This window comes from Molothrus ater, chromosome 1 (assembly GCF_012460135.2).
Source record: "Molothrus ater isolate BHLD 08-10-18 breed brown headed cowbird chromosome 1, BPBGC_Mater_1.1, whole genome shotgun sequence".
In the NCBI taxonomy this organism is placed as follows: domain Eukaryota; kingdom Metazoa; phylum Chordata; class Aves; order Passeriformes; family Icteridae; genus Molothrus; species Molothrus ater.
This window is the reverse complement of record NC_050478.2, coordinates 131,153,702-131,171,487: the sequence shown is the minus strand read 5'-3', so window position 1 is coordinate 131,171,487 and position 17,786 is coordinate 131,153,702. Positions and strand designations below refer to the sequence as shown.

Below are 17,786 nucleotides of genomic sequence, written 5' to 3'. Positions count from 1 at the left end.
TCTTCCTCAAGTGGAGCTTGATGGCTGATCTGAAAGCACTTGCAATTCACTGTACCATATATTTCTCCCTGTAGTAAATATTGTGCTGGTTCTGTAAGACTGTGGGCAATAGTTTGCTCATTCTGATGGAGTTGTGCCATCCACAGTACTAGATATTAAATAATTTTTCACACTGCATTCTTTGTATCCTCAGAATAAAATACAACAGATACTCAAATTCCTGCTGAAAGCTGCCCAGAGTTCTCTTCCATTTCTGTTCCTCTGTGTTCAGCTGGTTTAAATCCTGAGAACATCTCAGCATAGTGAGAAATGAAAGCTCTTGGCAGCCAAAGAGACATAATTCATTGAAAGAAAGGGAGTGAATATGATGGTGGGGAGCCTGGCTGACCAGGCACTTGCAGCTTGGGCTGGGTTGGGTTAGCTGCTCATCTGTCTTACAGAAACTGAGTTGTTAGAAGAACTGTCACGAGTCATTTCTGTCTTTTCTGTGTTCTCTGAGGCTGGAAAGAGCAAGAAAGCAGGTTGGTTGTTTTGAGTGGGGAAGGAGGAGTTGGTGTTTATTTTTTGAGTCCTCCTGATACAGTTTGCTTCTGGTACAGACAGAAGTTGGAAATGGTCTAGGGAATAAATTTATTGATAAGTTCATATTTTTACTGAAGATTAAAATCCTGGGCATGGTTGTGTGATGCTTCTGTTCTCATGAAGACTACCTTACTTTTGTAAACTCAGGCTGTTTCTCACCTCTTACCAAAAGCAACTTCCATTGCTGGGAAATTCCTGCATGTAGATATTCTTTTTTTTTCTTCCCAACTTAGCATTGGGTAACATTCACTGCCTCTGATACTGTTTGAATATTGTATGCCTTTTCTATACTCACAGCCAAGCACCTGCATGTCCTTTTAAAAAAGTTTTGTTTTTTCCTGCCTGATATTGAGGAGTGATCTGTTTTGTACCATGATTGTGTCTGAAAGCAAAATAGGGTCAAGTGGCTTGGTCCATTGTGGCAGCTGGATCAAGAGCAGGATATTTGTCCTGTGACAGGGAGTTGTTTTCCTATACGGAAGCAGCCTCAGCTGTGTCTTGATTACAATACCACCTATACACCTACTAAGTACTTCATGACTTCCCTTGGAGACATCTTTTAAAGGAATTAAATTGTTTGACAGTGACCAGACATCATCTTGAATTTCTGCTTTGGACTGCAGGCAGTTCCAGGCAGACCATGTGAACTAACAGCAGCAGAATCAGAGCGGGTTTTTGTAAGCTTATCTTCGTAACAGGGCACTTTCCCCCCCTCCTATATATCCCCTACCTAAGAGTGGCCATAGGAGGAGTAGACTTTGACCAAGAATCAAGTGGGTTTTCTTTTCCTCTGTAGAGGAGATCTACAGGGGTAATACTGTTTAGGTTCAGAGCTGTTCAGAGAAGTGTTAAGTATCCCCCATGCAAAGATCTTTTACTCTGAAATACACTAATGATCAGCATGGCCTTTCTGCTTTTCATAAAGATGAGTTTTTTATTGTAGATCAAACTGAAGAGCAGTGTTCTGCCATAAAGAAGCTTTAAACATGAATCTGTTGCCAGAAGAAAATCGTAAAAAGAAATCACAGATGTCTTTAACAATAATTTTAGACCTCTGAGGAAGAAGTTACCTTGTAAAGTCAGATATGAGTCTTTGCATACAGGAGTTACCCCATTCACAGTTTGGTACTCCTTTAGGAAAGTTACAGTGAATGTGGGTGGAATGAAAGGGGCAGTCAATGCCATGCAGTAATAAGTAAATTGGAAAACGTTGGGACTCAGAGCAGCAGAATTGATTGCTTATATGAGATACTGAATATATGAATTTTGGTATAGCATTTTGTTATTTAGGGGTTTTTTTACTTGAAATTCCATTTATAACTGTCATATTTTCTTCAAAATTCATGACAAACGCGTTGACTGAAGTGCTGGTTAAAGTAATAGGAGTAATAGGGGCAGGTACCTTCTCAGCCATCCAGGATACCTGGCTCTCCCAAGAAAGTTTATTCTCTGTTAAGAAAGCACAGGCTGAGGTGGAGGCAGACAATTCTTAGTCTTTCTAAGCCTGAATTGTCATTTTAAAAGGTGGCTGATACCTTGCTCTATTTTGAGCTCATTTTAAAAGAATCTATATTTAGTGGGGAAATATCTGCAGATGTCGAAATGTGGTGATAGTCACAAGAAACCTGATTTTTAGCCTGTTGAAGATGCAGTTAAATTTTAGGAGAGATATGTTCATTTAGGAATTGGAGCATGATGCTGTTTGATCTGGCTGGAAATGTCATAATCCTTAATCAATAGCACTGTCTTAGAAACATTTATAGTCATTCATTCTAACTACTGCTAGAGAGTTTAGTGAGGTTTGGCTTGATTAAACTCTGAGATAGTTTTTCATACATGCTTTTGTTCCTTCTCATCTGAGATCAAATGAACAGAATTCATGTGACAGGCTATAGATTTGTATATTTGAGATCCTGAAAGAAGGCTTCAGTCCTGGGATTTGCTTCTTGTTACAGAAGCTCTGCAGAGTATATTTGCAAATCCTATTTATTCATTCATGCATATAATGAGATGAAGTGTGGTTTGCATTGTGCAGCCTTGGATTTTTTTTTTTTTTTTGCACTGCTGTAATTTTTACAAATTTCTTTAACAACTTAGATGAATGCGTGGCATAAACTGAAAGTACAAACTTCAGTGTGCCACCATCAACTTAGAAAATAGAACTGAAGATGAAGAAACTGCTGCGCTGGAGAACTGGTATCTTTTTAACCATTCCCTCTTATCTGTTTTCCAGAGAGCAGATTTGACCTCTGATAAAGATTTATACCTTGACAACAGCTCTGTTGAAGAAGCATCAGGCGTCTATCCAATTGATGATGATGATTATTCTTCTGGGTCAGGTTCAGGTGAGACAACATGTCACAAATTGATTTTTAAAAGTGTAAGAAGTAATGCAATTATTTGAGGGAAATACTCGTGGTGAATGTTGTGAGTGCTTTGCTATTTACAGAGCACTGGGCACCCCTGTGGGCTGGGTTTTAAGTATTAACTTTCTGCTTTTTTCTCTTACTCCTGAGTTGCATCATTTCACTGCGTTATTTTCTCTCTGCTGGCTCTCTCCATTCCCTCTGATTTCTGTGTAGATCTCCCTGGAGTTTAGAAATAAGGATTAGAGAAGGCTTAGTTCTCCCATGACATAGTACTAATTTAGCACTCTGTAAGAAAACATAGCAGCAGCGTTCTTGTTTTCTCTTATATGCAGTCAGGTTCATGTAAACATGTCCATTCCTTTTGTTGTTGTCTTTTACATTTAGAAATCTAGATACTGCCAAAACTCTGAATTTTCTCTGAGGAAATTACATCCATATAATGAATAAAGAAATTCTTAAATACAACATCCTGAGTTCTCAGACTTAAACACTCATTAGAGACATGTAGCTAGCTCAATTTTTTTCAAAAAAAAGTGTCAGTGAAACCTCCTTAATAATTTCTCTTTGAAAGTCTCTTTGAGGAGTATCTTCTAGACTTGCTTGGAGACTCCAAATGTTAAAAGCTAAATGCAGGATTTTATGGTAGTTCTGGAAAAGACATTTCCTTATTGTTGTATTTGCTGAGCTTTTGTGGAAATCCCGTTTATTTTCCCAGTGTGTTTGTTATCCTACTTTTTTTTAACTATGTCTTGATGCTTATGTATAATTTGTATACCTTCAAAGGATGAACCCTTCTTCTGGTGCCTTGTCTGTGTTACCTGTAAGGCACACATGAGATTTTTCGGATGGATTTTTGGGTTTTTTTTCTGCAGACATCTGATTGTGTTGCCAGGCAAATCCAGGCCCATCATCCATGCCTGGATGATGTCCTGTGTTTTGGGAGTCTTCTGTTGGGGTGATTTGACATCCCAGGGTGATCAGAGGCTTAATTGGACCTCCTTGATGTAGACCTGTTTGAGGAGAAATTCAATATTTAATTTGAAAAGAATATATTAGTGAATCAGTGATTTCATTCAGTCCCCAGGACTGTCTGAGGGCTATTCTGATCTCCAGAAAAATGTGCTTTCAGTCAGCATCCCATTCTGTCACGTCTTCAGATGCTGGTGACTTTGTAAGCTTCGGAAAAGGAAATAGGTTGACAATAAATAGTTGTATGAGGAATGGTCTAGTGTAGTTTTTTTCCATCCCTCTGTGGTGTCTGGCTGTTTCTAATATGGAAGATTCAAAATTCAGACCTGCTTTTGAAGTGAAAAAGACTACACAAGGACTGGCTTCAGATCTTACTAACCCAGGATTCAACAAAGGAAGTGTAGGATCCTGCACCTGAGGAGGAATAATAACTCCAAGTACCAGCACAGGCTGGGGGTTGACTCAGCTTTGCAGAGAAGGACCAGGGAGTTTTGGTGGGTGACAAGCTGACCATGAGCCAGCAGTGTCCCTGTGGCCAGGAGTGCCAATGGTATCCTGGGGTGCATCAGGAACAGTGGCCAGCAGATCGAGGGAGGTGATCCTGCCCCTCTGCTCAGCCCTAGCAAGGCCACATCTGGAGAGCTCTGTCCAGTTCTGGGCTCCTCAGTACAGGAAAAACAAGGAGCTACTGGAGAGGGTCAGTTGAGGGGCACAAAGATGATGAGGGGTCTGGAGCACCTGAGGAGAGACTGGGGGGGCTGGGCCTGAGAAGGGATCTCATCAACTGTAGGTGTTGATGATATCCCTCCTTATACCTCAAAGGAAGATGCCAAGATGACAGTGCCAGACTCTTTTCAGTGGTGCCCAGTGACAGGACAAGGAGCAATGGCCGTAAACTAGAACACCTCAACAGGAGGAAGAACTTCTTGACACTGAGGGAAGCAGAGCAGTGGCACAAGCTGCCTAGGGAGGTTATAGAGTATCCCTCCTTGGAGACATTCAAATCCCACATGGACACATTCCTTTGTAGTTTGCTATGGGTTACCCGGCCTTGGCAGAGGGGTTGGACTGGATGATCTCCCAAGATCCTTTCCAAGGATCTGTGGTAAAAGTGAAGCCAAAAAGACAGAAACTACCTCTAGACTTGACCAACAGTAACACCTTGTCTTTCTTCATTCTTTTCCTGTGCTCAGCTTTGAGCCATGGGTGGAAGTTGGAGTGCTGCTGCTGTCTCTGGCAGGCTCTGTTTCTTTCCTACAAGAAAACAGGAAAGACTGAGACAAGCTGGATGCCCCTGCAAAGCGCTCATGTGACAGTATACCCAGATTTAATATTTTTGAACTGAGCAAAAAGTCTTTAGATCAGGGAAGCAAAGTAGCATCCTTTGCACCCTACTCCAGCTATACTCACTGCTCTCTGTTTTCTGTAGAAAGTGTCCTGCAGATGTACCATTGATCAATGTTTCTCATTTTATGTTCAGTCTCTCTTTTACTTGATACTCAGTGATGTAATGTAATGTTCCTAGCAGGAAGAGCCTTCCCACTCAAGAGTGGTTTTCTTGCTATGTAGCAAGCATAGTCCAAGCAAACAGATCCAAGATGACAACATTGCTGACTCCTTTCTTTGCTGTGAAAATTGTTAGCTGCCAACCAGGCCTATGGAGATAAACAGGAATTGTCAGCACCACCATTAATGCCCTTGCAGGTCTTCAAACAGCATTAACATGGACAAATGTCACTGTAGGCATGACACATTTCAAACTAGAAATTGGCTGAGGGCTTTTTGTAAGGAGTAGCAAAGGTGATGGTGTTCTGATTTTTCTTTTCTTTCCCTTCCCATAGCCTCTTCTTTTTTCTTTTTTTTTTTTTGTGTACTTTCAGCTACTGTTGTGCATTTGCCCAAGTGTTGAACCTGAATCCATGGGTCAGCAGTTTCCAGAGAAGCCATGCCTGCCTTCTGATTCTCCTATATCAACAGTAGAATATCCATAGTGATTTAATTAGTCTGTTGTTTCCTTCTTGTAGTCTCTGTTTCTGAGGAGATGCTTCAATCTATCATCACTCTTTTTTGCACTGGTGTTTTGTGTAACATAATAATAAAAAGTAGAAAGTTTTCCAGCCTATCTACAACTTGAAATGCTTTTATAACTACTACTACTTTTTCATCTGGCATAATAGATTTTAATAGAGCCTTGGTCTTGGAGATGAATGAAAGTAGCTGCTAAGCAGCAGGACTACCCATACCCATTACGTGAAGGAAAGGTACCACCTCTGTCAGATTTATCTGCAAGTTCTTTGAAAAACCTTCTGTCTTGTTCTTGTGTCTTCTCTAAAATTACTCATGGTAATATATATCAGAAAATCAAGCAAACTTTTCCTTCCCCTTCTTCTCTTCCCCAACCTAACATTTCTCAGTCAATAGCAGCTTGAGTTGAGAACATTGGCTCAGGATGAACTGTGTGTATTCTGACATTGTGACTGGGGACTCTTCTGGGAGAAATTTGTGGTGGGGTGGAGCTTTTTCAAGAAACACAAGAACAGATCTGCTTTGGCTCTTGACCGGGAGGGAAGCTGACGCTGCACTCCAAGGCCAGCAGGCAGTTCGGGAGTCCTGTGGGAGCAGGGTGTGGGGCTTGGGGACAGGGGTGATGTGGCTGGGGGTGGCTGGGGCTCCATGAGTCATGGTCATGGTGCTGGGGAAGCTGCGGGGCACGGGCGCTCTGCCGGGCGCCAGCACGGGTCCAGGGCTGGCACTGGGTGCCCTATGGCAGCATGCCCAGCAGGCACACCTCTCCTGGTGTGCTTCCCTGCCGTGGTGCAGGCAACACAGCAAGGATTCATCTTCCATTTGCTTCAGTCCCACTCATAAGTGCCTTTCAGATTGTCTTAGAGCAAGAACTTCTTCTGTCCACCTTCTAAACCAGCCCCAAGCATGCTTCATGATATTGAGTGCCTGGCTCTCCAGGTCTTCTGACATAGAAATCTACTGTGATAGTTTGAAAGTGTATTTTTGATGTGATGGACAGAATCTTATACTTCAGTATAGTTAGGACTATTCCTTTTAATCCTCCAAGTTTTGTTGATTTCTTGTTTTTTTCTTCTTTGTGTGAGAGCTATCAGAGATGTGACATCCTTGCGCTGTCTCAATTTATTTCAGCTGCAGTTCCCTAGCAGGGCACAGAGTTATGTTCACAGTGTCATCTCTGGGTGCCTAACACTATGTTGATTAAGGGTTGCTTTGGGGACTGTTCAGTGAATGGAGGTGAGATAAGTCAGCTGAAAATATGTAATTTTGGTGTGTGTCACATTGCTGACAGAGATGGAAAGCGTGAAAGAGATGGTGGTTATGTGTGTGCCCACCTTATCACAGATTTGCTTGTGGTGGTGGTACTCCCAAAGTGTGATGTGTGCAGCAGACAAAGAGGATGCCAAAAGATAAGATGAAATGATTTGATTTTTTGATAGGAGGTGTTAATCACTGCCTGCTTTGCAAGTCAGAGTGCTAACTACTGTGGGCTTTTTTCTACAAAAAATACTACTATCTATCAGTAATTTCTACTTCTGTGCAGTAATTGAAGGTGGCACAATCTTGATTTCCTGACAAGTTTCCTCAAGCACTAAGAGTGTTAAAAAGTATTCCCATTCCTGTCATCCAAGGGTGGCTAATAGACATGTCACTGAGGGTTAGATTAGGTATTTCCAATACTACAGCACAGTTTAGAGCTATTTTGGCCACTATGAAGACAGCAGTTGGACATCCTGAAGAAGTTACAGTGGATAAAAGAGGGTGTGTGATGGTAGAGAGCTTTCATCTTTAACAACAAAGATGGTTTTGGGTTTAATTACTGCAGGGTTTTTGTGGTGCCCTCAATAAGAGGGACTCGAGGAAGTGAAGGACCAAAATCCGAGCTGACCAAATCCAGAAACCAGCTATAGTAACAGTGATATTTTCCAGAGGAAGAAGTAAGTTCTTATACTCCAACCATTTCACAGTATTCCGCTTGACAACCTGCTTGGAAGTCACACTCATGACACTGTAGGCTTTTTCTTTCCAATCTTACTTGGATTTGGTGATGCTCTTTTTTGTGCTTTTTAGGGAACACGATACTGTGTGAAATGCTGTTGCTATATTCTGGAGAGGACTAGTGAGTGGTTTTTTTTGGTCTCTCAGTCCTATTTACAGGTAATTCTAAAAATACTACTGTCAGTTCAGCAAGGGAAGTGTCTTCCTTGTTTAGATCTATTCCATGCCAAGCAGAGACCTGTTTAGATAAAGCTAACTAGAAAGCAGGAACCATGGGGGATGTGTCTTAGCTGGTACCCAAATCAAGCCTAAATGATAGTTGCTTCAACTTTTTGGGGATTGTCAGAATTCCCCTGAGGCTGCATGGAAGAAGAGCTGGGTACCTGTGGTGCAAATCTAGTGACTAGTCCAGGGATTAGATTAGTTGCCCATTTGTTGAGAGAACGTGGATCTGCACCCTCCTTAGCCAAAGAAGTTCAGGCTGTAATGCTCTCCATTATGTCTGGCAGACACAACTATTGCCTGCAGCAAAGGTGGCATTTAAGGATTTGGAGGAGCAGTTGTGATTAAGTAGTACTTTTCATTTCATAAAAAGAAGAAAATACATTTCTGTACTCTGGAGATGTGTTTTATCAGATCTCTAATCTGATAATCAATTTTAATTTCCTTGCCTGTGAAAGCTTTGTGTAATATGGAGGAACTTCAGAAGATAAAGTAGGTTGAGCTATCCAGTGAGCCATTATTTCTCAAAGAAAACTCTTGAATCAGAGCCAGAAAAATTTTCCTGTTGGATGCCTTTCCACACCTCTGTTTTGAAGTAGGATGTTGATTTTTTGATCTTTGAGTTGCATTTCAGGAAAATACCTGATTCTTGTTGTGAGGTCTCATTCTAGAAGTTGTGTTGTAATTTTGCTATCTCTGAAAGTTTTTTTCCCTGTACTATTCTGTGCCAGTATCTTTTTTTTAGTGATTCTAAATTTTCTTTTCTACCATTCAGAGATTGTTTTAGATGTTGTCTTGTTAATGCCTCTCCTTTAAATGCCAGATGTATGTAATTCTTGATCATGACTTCAAAACATCATTATTGTGCTCAAATTTTCAGCCTGTCTTCTTTCTTTAAAAAAACAAATTAAAAAATCAGTTTGGAATGAGTGAGTCATACTATTCTGTTGTAGGACATTTTATTTGTTAGGAACTATTCTTATGCACATTTGCTAGATTTATTACCCAGGGGTTACTTGGGCAACCGGTGCCTGTAACGAGCAGAACACATTGAGATTCCTAAGGAGTGGTCCAAGAATGGGCCAATTCTTTTTTTCTCTTTCAGGCCTTGCTAATAATTTAGTCTCTTTCCTGTGTCTTCTTCCTTTCACTATCACTAAAGGATATTTATTAGACATGTCCATTACCTTATTCTAAAGGAGCCTTCATACTCCAGCACAGCTTTGAATGTGGAGGAAATTAAATTTAAGGTAATCTTTAGAGAGTTTTTTGTCCTCTTACTCAATTCAAAATAAAAGAGCTTCTGAATTATGTGGAGTTTAAAACCATGTGAATTCCTAGTGACTGAAACATAAAGTAGTAGTAATCTTCCTGTAGATAAAACTGCTTAGTTTTTTAGAATTCAACAGATGTGCTGTAGAAGAGAAATTCTGTTGAAACAGTATGTGACAGGTAAAAACAGTTCAGTTCATATGGTTTAAGTAAAGATAAAGAAGTGTATTGATTTATTTATGGTATGTAATTAACTAGCAATCGCTTAACTGTACTTTTAGGCTTAGTATCAACAGTGCAACAGACAACCACAATACCTGCCATTTATCAAATGGTAACAAGCAACTACAAATTTCTAAATCACTTTCTGTAACTGATCCTCTGTGTGTCACGTGCACACAGCCACCCCTCTCACAGGCCATGGGCATGGAAGCTCCCCCTGTCTGAGTGTACAGGATCCTCTGTCCACACACCCTTGCTGTTGGAGACTTGGGTACCCCCATATGAGCCTGAGGCCCCACCAACACCTCCTGCCATGCCCAGGAGGAGACTCTGCACCCCAGGGTGTGGGTTCTGGGGGAGCTCATGGTGGCTCTGGGGAAGCTGGAGGTAGCTGCTGATGGTAACCACAGGGTGGGGGCCGGCACTGCCAAGCTCCAGCAGAGCCCCTGATGCTGTGGGACCTCATCAGAACCCCTGGCACTGGGGTCTGCCCATGTCACACAAGCCTGATGGCTGCTGCTTTCACTCCACACTTTCTGCCCCTATTGCAAGTGTTAAAGCTTTTTCATACCCATTTTCAGGAAGGGTTCTTCTGTTTGAAAAGTGTCATGGTAATTTCCTGGTTGCTACTTATACCAGCTGATGCACTCCCTTTTTCAGGGGATCACTTAGGGCAAGTTTCCCCTTGGCAGTTTGGGTTTGCACACACATCTTTATCTTAGTAGGCATTGTCATCTAGGCCCTTGCCTAGGGTGGGCTGTGCAACCATCTCTACCTTGGTGGTGTCATAACAAAAAATGTAATTGGTCTGAAAGAATTTCACAGGTCAATGAAGTGTTACATTTTGTCTCCAGGTGCTGAGGAAGATGAGGATAGCGCAGTGGTAACAACATCCAGAACAGTTCCAAAGTTACCAACAACTAGTGATGCATCCAGGGCTGAGACCACCACAGTGAAAATGCAGACCAAGGTGCCTGCACAAACAAAGGTGCGTGGCTGGAGAGCAAGACCGTTTAAAATGATTCCACTGTACATTTCTGATGGTTTGATGTTAAGTCTTCTATTTATATGGATTAAAAAGCACCCCTAAACTTCACTTACTACTACAGCCTGCTAAATGATACAGAGCTGTTTGTTTTCATTCCTACTAGAAAGTCTGTATGGCAACATCTGGATTTCACATGAAAGAAAAGAGAGATGCCAAATAATGTATCATGATACCTTTGAGTCAGTGCTGTATGTTTTTTTATATTTCTCAAAGAATTACTTAAAAATTCTTTGTGAAACTTTCCTTCTCAAAAGAGAATGCTGTATGGTTTGGCTGTAGTTTGAACACTCTGCAGGTTCCATTAAGTATTTTAGTATTTCCTTCTACCACCATAGATGATACTGTCTAAGTTACTCTCAAAGGTGTTCTGCATATAACATTTCTGATTTGTTAATTTCAGAGTTGTTATTTCTTTCAGAGGCTGTTATTCTGATAAACACAGGCAATATTAAGAGCTGTTTGCTAAATGTACTTTTGGAGGTTTTAAACTTATGGGCAGTGTTTTTCATTCTGACATGATGACGACAAATAGATCCAGTTACAATGTCTAGACCAGCTTTCTGTGCTCTAAAAGCTTCCTATGTGTTGTGTTGGTATTGTGCAGTATGTGCATGAAGCCACAGCTACGTGACTGCCCACAGCAGGCAGTGACTGTGCCAGCTTGTGGTCTGCCCTCTCTGTAAGCAATGCTCAGTTTTCTTTTTTGTGCCACAGTCACCTGAAGAAATTGATAAAGAGGAAAGGCCGGAGGTGGATGGCAAGAAAAAGAGCGATGAGCCAGGGGATGACACGGACGTGCTCACTCAGAAGCACTCAGAAAACCTCTTCCAGAGAACAGAAGTTCTGGCAGGTGAGGCAGAGTTTGCCAAGGTCTATCTCATGAGAAATAAAATGGAAAACAGAGAGGATCTGTATCAAATAATGCAAGCTCAATATTTGAGTCTTCTTGGCAGATTCATACCATTAAACACATTAGTACTAAGCACATTCATAGTGGGTAGCCATTGGTTGATTTGATGAGAATAAATTTGGCATCTTGGGGAAATACTTAATAGTGAAGTCTGTTGCTAATTGATATGATGCCCACAAGTTGAACACTGCCAGCTGAGTATCTGGAGCTTTCACATCTGAGAAAAGGAGTTGGAATTTGATCCATGCTTGTAATGAAGAAATGTATTTCTCACCTCCCAAGAGCACATTGCTGTCTGGTTGATGTCGTGCAGATGAACATTACTTGGGAGGAGCTCATGGCAGGCATGGGTGGATGGAAGAAGGGGATGGATAGGCACAATCCATTAGGGTACAGAAATCCCTTCAGTTAAATAGAATATATTTCTATGCATAACCCAGGGAGGCACAAGCTGGTCACTAATGTTTTCATTACCTGTGAGATTTTTTTTGGCCTAAGGACAGTGTTTACAGGTTACTTCCCCCCCATGTATTTGGAAAGGGAGCTGGGAGCCATGAAAATCACATAGTTTTGGGCCACATCTTCCTATGAGAATCAAAATGCAAAATAACCTTAAATCCACATGAGTGGAGGCACATGGGTTTCCTCTTGAAGTCGGTTGGGAGTTGATACTTCTCACACACCCACAAATGCGTGAAGTGTTCTCTTCTATTATTGATCAATAGGAAGCTTATTTCAGCATAGAGTCAGAGTGAAAACTGACAGAGAAAAGTAAAAGCCCATTTCTTAGCTAGGGTAACAAAATATTTTAATGTTGAAAATGTAACTGTTGAAAAATGAGTTTGAAAGACAGCTTTATGCTCTGGCAGTACTAGTGGTGGTCTTAGTTGAGGTTTTGAAAAAACTTTAATAACTTTTTTAAAACTGGGTTGTTGGATCTCTGACTTGTAAGTGGAATGTAATTTTAAATGATTGCCTTCATGAATGCAAACAAGCTTTCTGACAGTATATTTCAGGATACTAATAATGAAGACAGTTGCATAATGGGAGCCCTTTCCTGCAATTTGAAAATAATAGCAAACTTACTGTGTGAGATGAAAAAGAAGTATGGTGCTAAGCTTGTTTTACTGGCATATTGTGAATCTCTGTTTCTTTGATTACAGCTGTTATTGCTGGCGGAGTTATTGGTTTTCTTTTTGCAATCTTCCTTATCCTGCTGCTGGTGTATCGCATGAGAAAGAAGGATGAAGGCAGTTACGACCTTGGTGAACGTAAACCATCCTGTGCTGCCTATCAAAAGGCACCAACTAAGGAGTTTTATGCATAAAATTCCTATTTAGTGTCTCTATTTATGAGATCACTGAACTTTTTTAAATAAAGCTTTTGCATAGAATAATGAAGTTTTTTTTTCATTAAAGAGCCGTTATGGCACCTTTATGATAAAACCCCATTGTATTTAAAACTTTTCACATATTCGTTTAAAAATGTAAAATTAAAACTTAACATTTGCAGTGTTCTGTGAATAACAGTGGCAAAGCATTATTTTATAAAACCATTGATGTTCACTGAATGATTTTTAAAACTTTATGCATAAATATAAAATAATGAAAATTATTGTTTTATCCTATGGTTCAATGAAAGTTGTTTAATTTTGGTCAGCATGTCTCAGATTGATCTTACAAGTTAGTTTTTATTTCATTAATTTATCTGTTTCCAAAAAATGCCTTTTTGTAGTTGTCATGGTGCAATTTGTCTTCAGATAATTCAGATAACAGTAACTTTTAGTGTAAATGTAATTTTTCAGCTATGTAAACTTCAACCTCCACTTTGTATAAATTTAAGTGTCAGAATATCAATTTTACACTTTGCATTGTTTCTCAGCTTACCTGTAGCTTCAGTGAGATTTGTAACAGCAATTAATGTGTAAAATTGGATTATTACTACAAACTGTATAGTCATATTCTTACTAAACAAATCTCCTGTAAGGAAGATTTGTAGTAAGCTACTGACGAACCTAAGCAAACCCAAAGACTCTAACAGTATTTTGAGAAGTTGCTGCAGATTTCTATGGCCACTGTATTTGTTAATTATTTGCAATTTGAAGGTACAAGTAGAGGTTTAAATTTTTGTTCTTTAAAAATGCATTTACGTTGTAAACGTCTTTAAAGCCTTTGAAGTGCCTATGATTATATGTGACTCGTTGCAGACTGGTGTTAATGAGTATATAACAGTAAAAGAAAATGTTGGTATTTTATAAGCACAGACAATTCTAATGGTAACTTTTGTAGTCTTACATGGATAGACATAATTGTAATTTGGGAACATAAACACTACTGAATAAATCATGTGGCCTAATACTGAGAATTCTATTGTGATATACTTTTGTATGTTTTTCATTTTATGTCTGTTTGCTCATGTTTTAATGTCACAGAGTACATCTAGTAGATCTTAAAAATCCAGACCAAAAAAGAAAGTCTGTTGATGAGGGTGATCCTCACACCAGATTTACTGCTAAGGTGACAGAGAGAAGTGGGATGTTTAAGTCTTGCATCTGGTGTATTAGCTGTGAGACATTTGACTTTTGCATTGTGTTTAATGGCAGTGTTGACACAGGCCTGTTCTTCCTGCAAATGTTTTTTTCCCTACTGTAAAATTCAAAGGAGTACCCCAGTTCATTTACTGTGTGTATTTGTTTTTGATTTGTTGCTTGCTTTTGTTTTTTCCCTGTCCCTTTGAAGAATTTTGGTTTGTTCTGCTCAGACTCCAGCAGAAGAGTTGAGACAAGTGGAATGTCTTCATAAGAGAAGAAAGAAATATTCTGAGTAGAAGAGAGAAGTGTCTGTTGCTTAGACCTTAGATAGGTGCTGGATAGAGGGACACAGGGAGAAGACGACAGTCTGCCTCCTTATATTATGCTTTGTAACAGACAAATGGCTTCGTCTTCTGCTCTGCTGACCTCCTGGTTTTTTATTTTTGAGATTCCCAAAATACAGGTGTTCAGGATGTCAAGCTGAAGCGCTTTTCAGAAATGGCAATGTATTGTAAATAAGATCTGGTAGCTCTTCAGATAAGAGTTGTGCAACTTTTATTTGTTGCTGTCCCAAGTTCAGTGGTCATTTAGGAACCAACGAATGCTATCCTGTGCTAAAATATTTAATATATTGCTTTTTACTTATACTTAACTGGCAAGTTTTTCAAAGCCATACAAGTTCAGCAAGTAAAAACAGGGTAAGAATTTAACAGGTATATCTTGTGCAATATTTAGTGAACTTCAATTAGTAAAATAACTGCTTGAAATAACTGTGCCAAGAAAAGAAAATTTCTGGCAAATGCTGTGCCACTGCTGTAAAATAAAGCATTTGTTAAAGTGCCAAAATAAAGTCTACTATGCCTAAACTAATACTTTATTTGTATAGTCTGACATCCAGTTTTTTGAAGCTCACTTTGCTTAAGGTAGTAGATCTGAATTTCTTTCAAGGGTGCAATGAATATTGCTGTAAGTATAGCTATAAATATTAAACACCAGATAAGCTGTCTTCTCCTTGTTCATAAGCAAATTGATAATAAGTAGCTGTTTTGATTTTATTTATGTATATTAGACTGTCTCTATATCTACTGTACAGGCCACTTTATCCAACATAGACATCTGTTGTAATTATGCAGACTACCAAATATTATGCTTGTCTGGTTCCTCCTGCATCTGTTTACAAGCAGAAGCAAAGGTCAATTTTAAGCTTTATTTCACCATTCACCTTTTTTTTCCTGCACATTCATTATACACTCTGTTATATGCAGAAGAGGTTTAATGCTTCAGCTGTGTATGTGGAACTGAAATGCTGCAGTCTTCCCACCCTCCCTAACAAATACCTGAAACTTTTGAACATGCAGTAGGTGTGTTAATAGGATTTATCATCTCATGATCTCTTTGCTTTTCTGTTTTCAGTGCCAAACCATACTATTAGGGAAAAATTCTAACAGTTATCATCTTAGTTATAAACATAACTTCAGTTTTCATCAGTCTGATGCAGACACTGCACTCCCAGCAATGCTGTTCAGAAGAAATTGGCAATCCAATGTGTGTCTCTTATGCTGAGGCTTCCTAGCACGAGTTGGTCTTTGGTTTCCTTTCCCTTTTGTTCTCTGCTTCCTGGATGTGTTTCTAGCAATACTCTGGCTGCTGGTGGATGTTGCTGGGCAGCTGGCAGTCTGGGTGCCAGGCTGTGGTGCTGCGCCACCTGCCCTCAGCTAGCGATGGCTTTTCCTAGAGACCCTTGGCTCTGCTCTGCCAGAGCCACTCTAGCAGCTCTGGAATTCCTCAGCAATCTGATACAGTGTCTCCTTGTGATTGATAAGCTCTAGTGTTTATCAAAGTGTCATTTTGCTTTGATTTACCCTGGGTTATAAATTATTACTTCCTCTTAGATTCTTAGTAAAAGAAGGCAAATAGAACTATTGTAAAGCTTATGTGACAGAAGGCTCTCGCCTTTGCTTTATTCATGGCAAAATAACTTCAGAAGTGGGTACATGGTTCCTCTGCTTGCCAGCTTTATGAGTGAATTGTAGCTCTTGTTTACAAGCTGCATAGCTAGTTTTTCTTCACTTTGAGCTTTGCACTTCACTGAAATAGGATAAATTAAAATAAAAATTGTTCTCTTGCATCTCCTAACAAGAGAGAAGCATATTTGTAGCTTTGACTAGTTGTTCTGGGTTTTTTTTACTTAAAGCTATGTATGGAAATGATGGTGAAGTGCAGTCTTAAATGACAGATACTATTCTTCAGCAACATATGGAATACAGGAAGCTTTTGTAAGGAAACAAGTACCCAGATAAATATTAAATAAAAGCTATTGGAGTGAGGCAGATTATATATTATGCTGGGTATTTATGTATTTTGCTTAAGTAAGCAAGGGAGGAGGAATCCAAAGAGGAAAGCTCTGTGTGGAAACCATTATTCTTATAGGTGGAAATAATGTAGCAAATTTTTTTAGACTTTCGATCAGTTTTATTTGTTAATTAGCACTTGCTTAATCAGATTGGCATACTTTCCTTTAAGGAAATACTTGTCCACTTTTAATGAGCATTAATATTAATTTTGTTACACTTAAGCTCTTGTCTGTGTATCCCAGAGCTTTGAACTTTGGTGTGAAAGCTCTGTGCTGGGAACCTTTCGAGTATTGCCTTTCCAAAACTTCCATCAGGCTGAGCAAACACAACTTTGCTGTACAATTCATCTGAGAAAAGTCACAGCTAGTACACCACTCCCTGGCATGTCTTCTGGTTCTGGGATGGTTCATGGCTGGAGCAGGAGAGGGGGATGCTGACATGTGCATTTGATTTCCTCACAGCTCTCAGACTGACCAGGCACTGGGTTCAGCTGCGTGGGTGGGAGTGGGGGATCAGTAACCCAACCCTGCCAGGGAAAAAAGATGCTTTGCTGAGGTTTCTTCTTCTGTGAAGTAAAGTAAGTTGTGTATTTTTTGCTTTGAAATCAAATAAATGATAAAATTTAAGCTCAGTAGAGCTAGAAATGGAGATGTGGGTGCCTGCCCTGGCCCCTGTGAACCAATTGCACATGTACATCAGATGTGCCAAGAAGCTGCTTACGTGGGTGGAAATCTGAAAATCCCTCTGTGTACTTGCAGTATCTGAGTTTACTTTATAGTAGGAATGAGGGGGAGGGGACAGGGCTCCTTTAGAACTGCAGACATTAATTGGGGGTGAGTGGAAAGAAGGCAGGAAGAGAAACTGTCCTGACAGCCCTTGTTTTCCACTGAAAGTTATAAGGCATTTTGTTTTCTTGAATTGTTACCACTGCACTGAAATTGTCCTTCCCAGAGAGAATCTGTAGGCAGGAGAGCGAGCAGGTGCTGGTATCACACCCCGACAGACGCTCCTGGATGCACACAGCTTCCCAGCACAGCAGGGATGTTGCCCATCACAGCTTCTGCTGGTGGCTCTACCCTGGAATTCTGGCTACAGCAAAGCAGGTGAAGGACCTGCAGGGTTGACCCTGCTCATATCCTGCTGCCTGCACAAGGTGCTGGCAGGCTGACAGGAGGCTGTGGCTGGGGTGTTGCGCTGCACATGGAAGGCTCTGGGTTGTCTTGTCCGTGGGAGGTGGGAAGAAAGGGATGAGATGTGTAACAGGGGCTTTGCAGTTGAGACATGC

General features: G+C 40.2%; 1 protein-coding gene across 1 annotated transcript in view; it reads left to right on the top strand.

Moving 5' to 3' along the window:
* The window catches only part of SDC2 (syndecan 2), a 60,975-nt gene extending 45,958 nt beyond the window's left edge, over positions 1-15,017 (top strand). Inside the window, exons 2-5 of the mRNA XM_036406311.2 lie at positions 2,816-2,927; positions 10,514-10,647; positions 11,422-11,557; positions 12,781-15,017. Of these exons, the coding sequence (XP_036262204.1) occupies positions 2,816-2,927; positions 10,514-10,647; positions 11,422-11,557; positions 12,781-12,944 (546 nt within the window). The 3' untranslated portion in view covers positions 12,945-15,017. The remainder of the gene's footprint in view (positions 1-2,815; positions 2,928-10,513; positions 10,648-11,421; positions 11,558-12,780) is intronic.
* Positions 15,018-17,786: the final 2,769 nt, after the last annotated feature.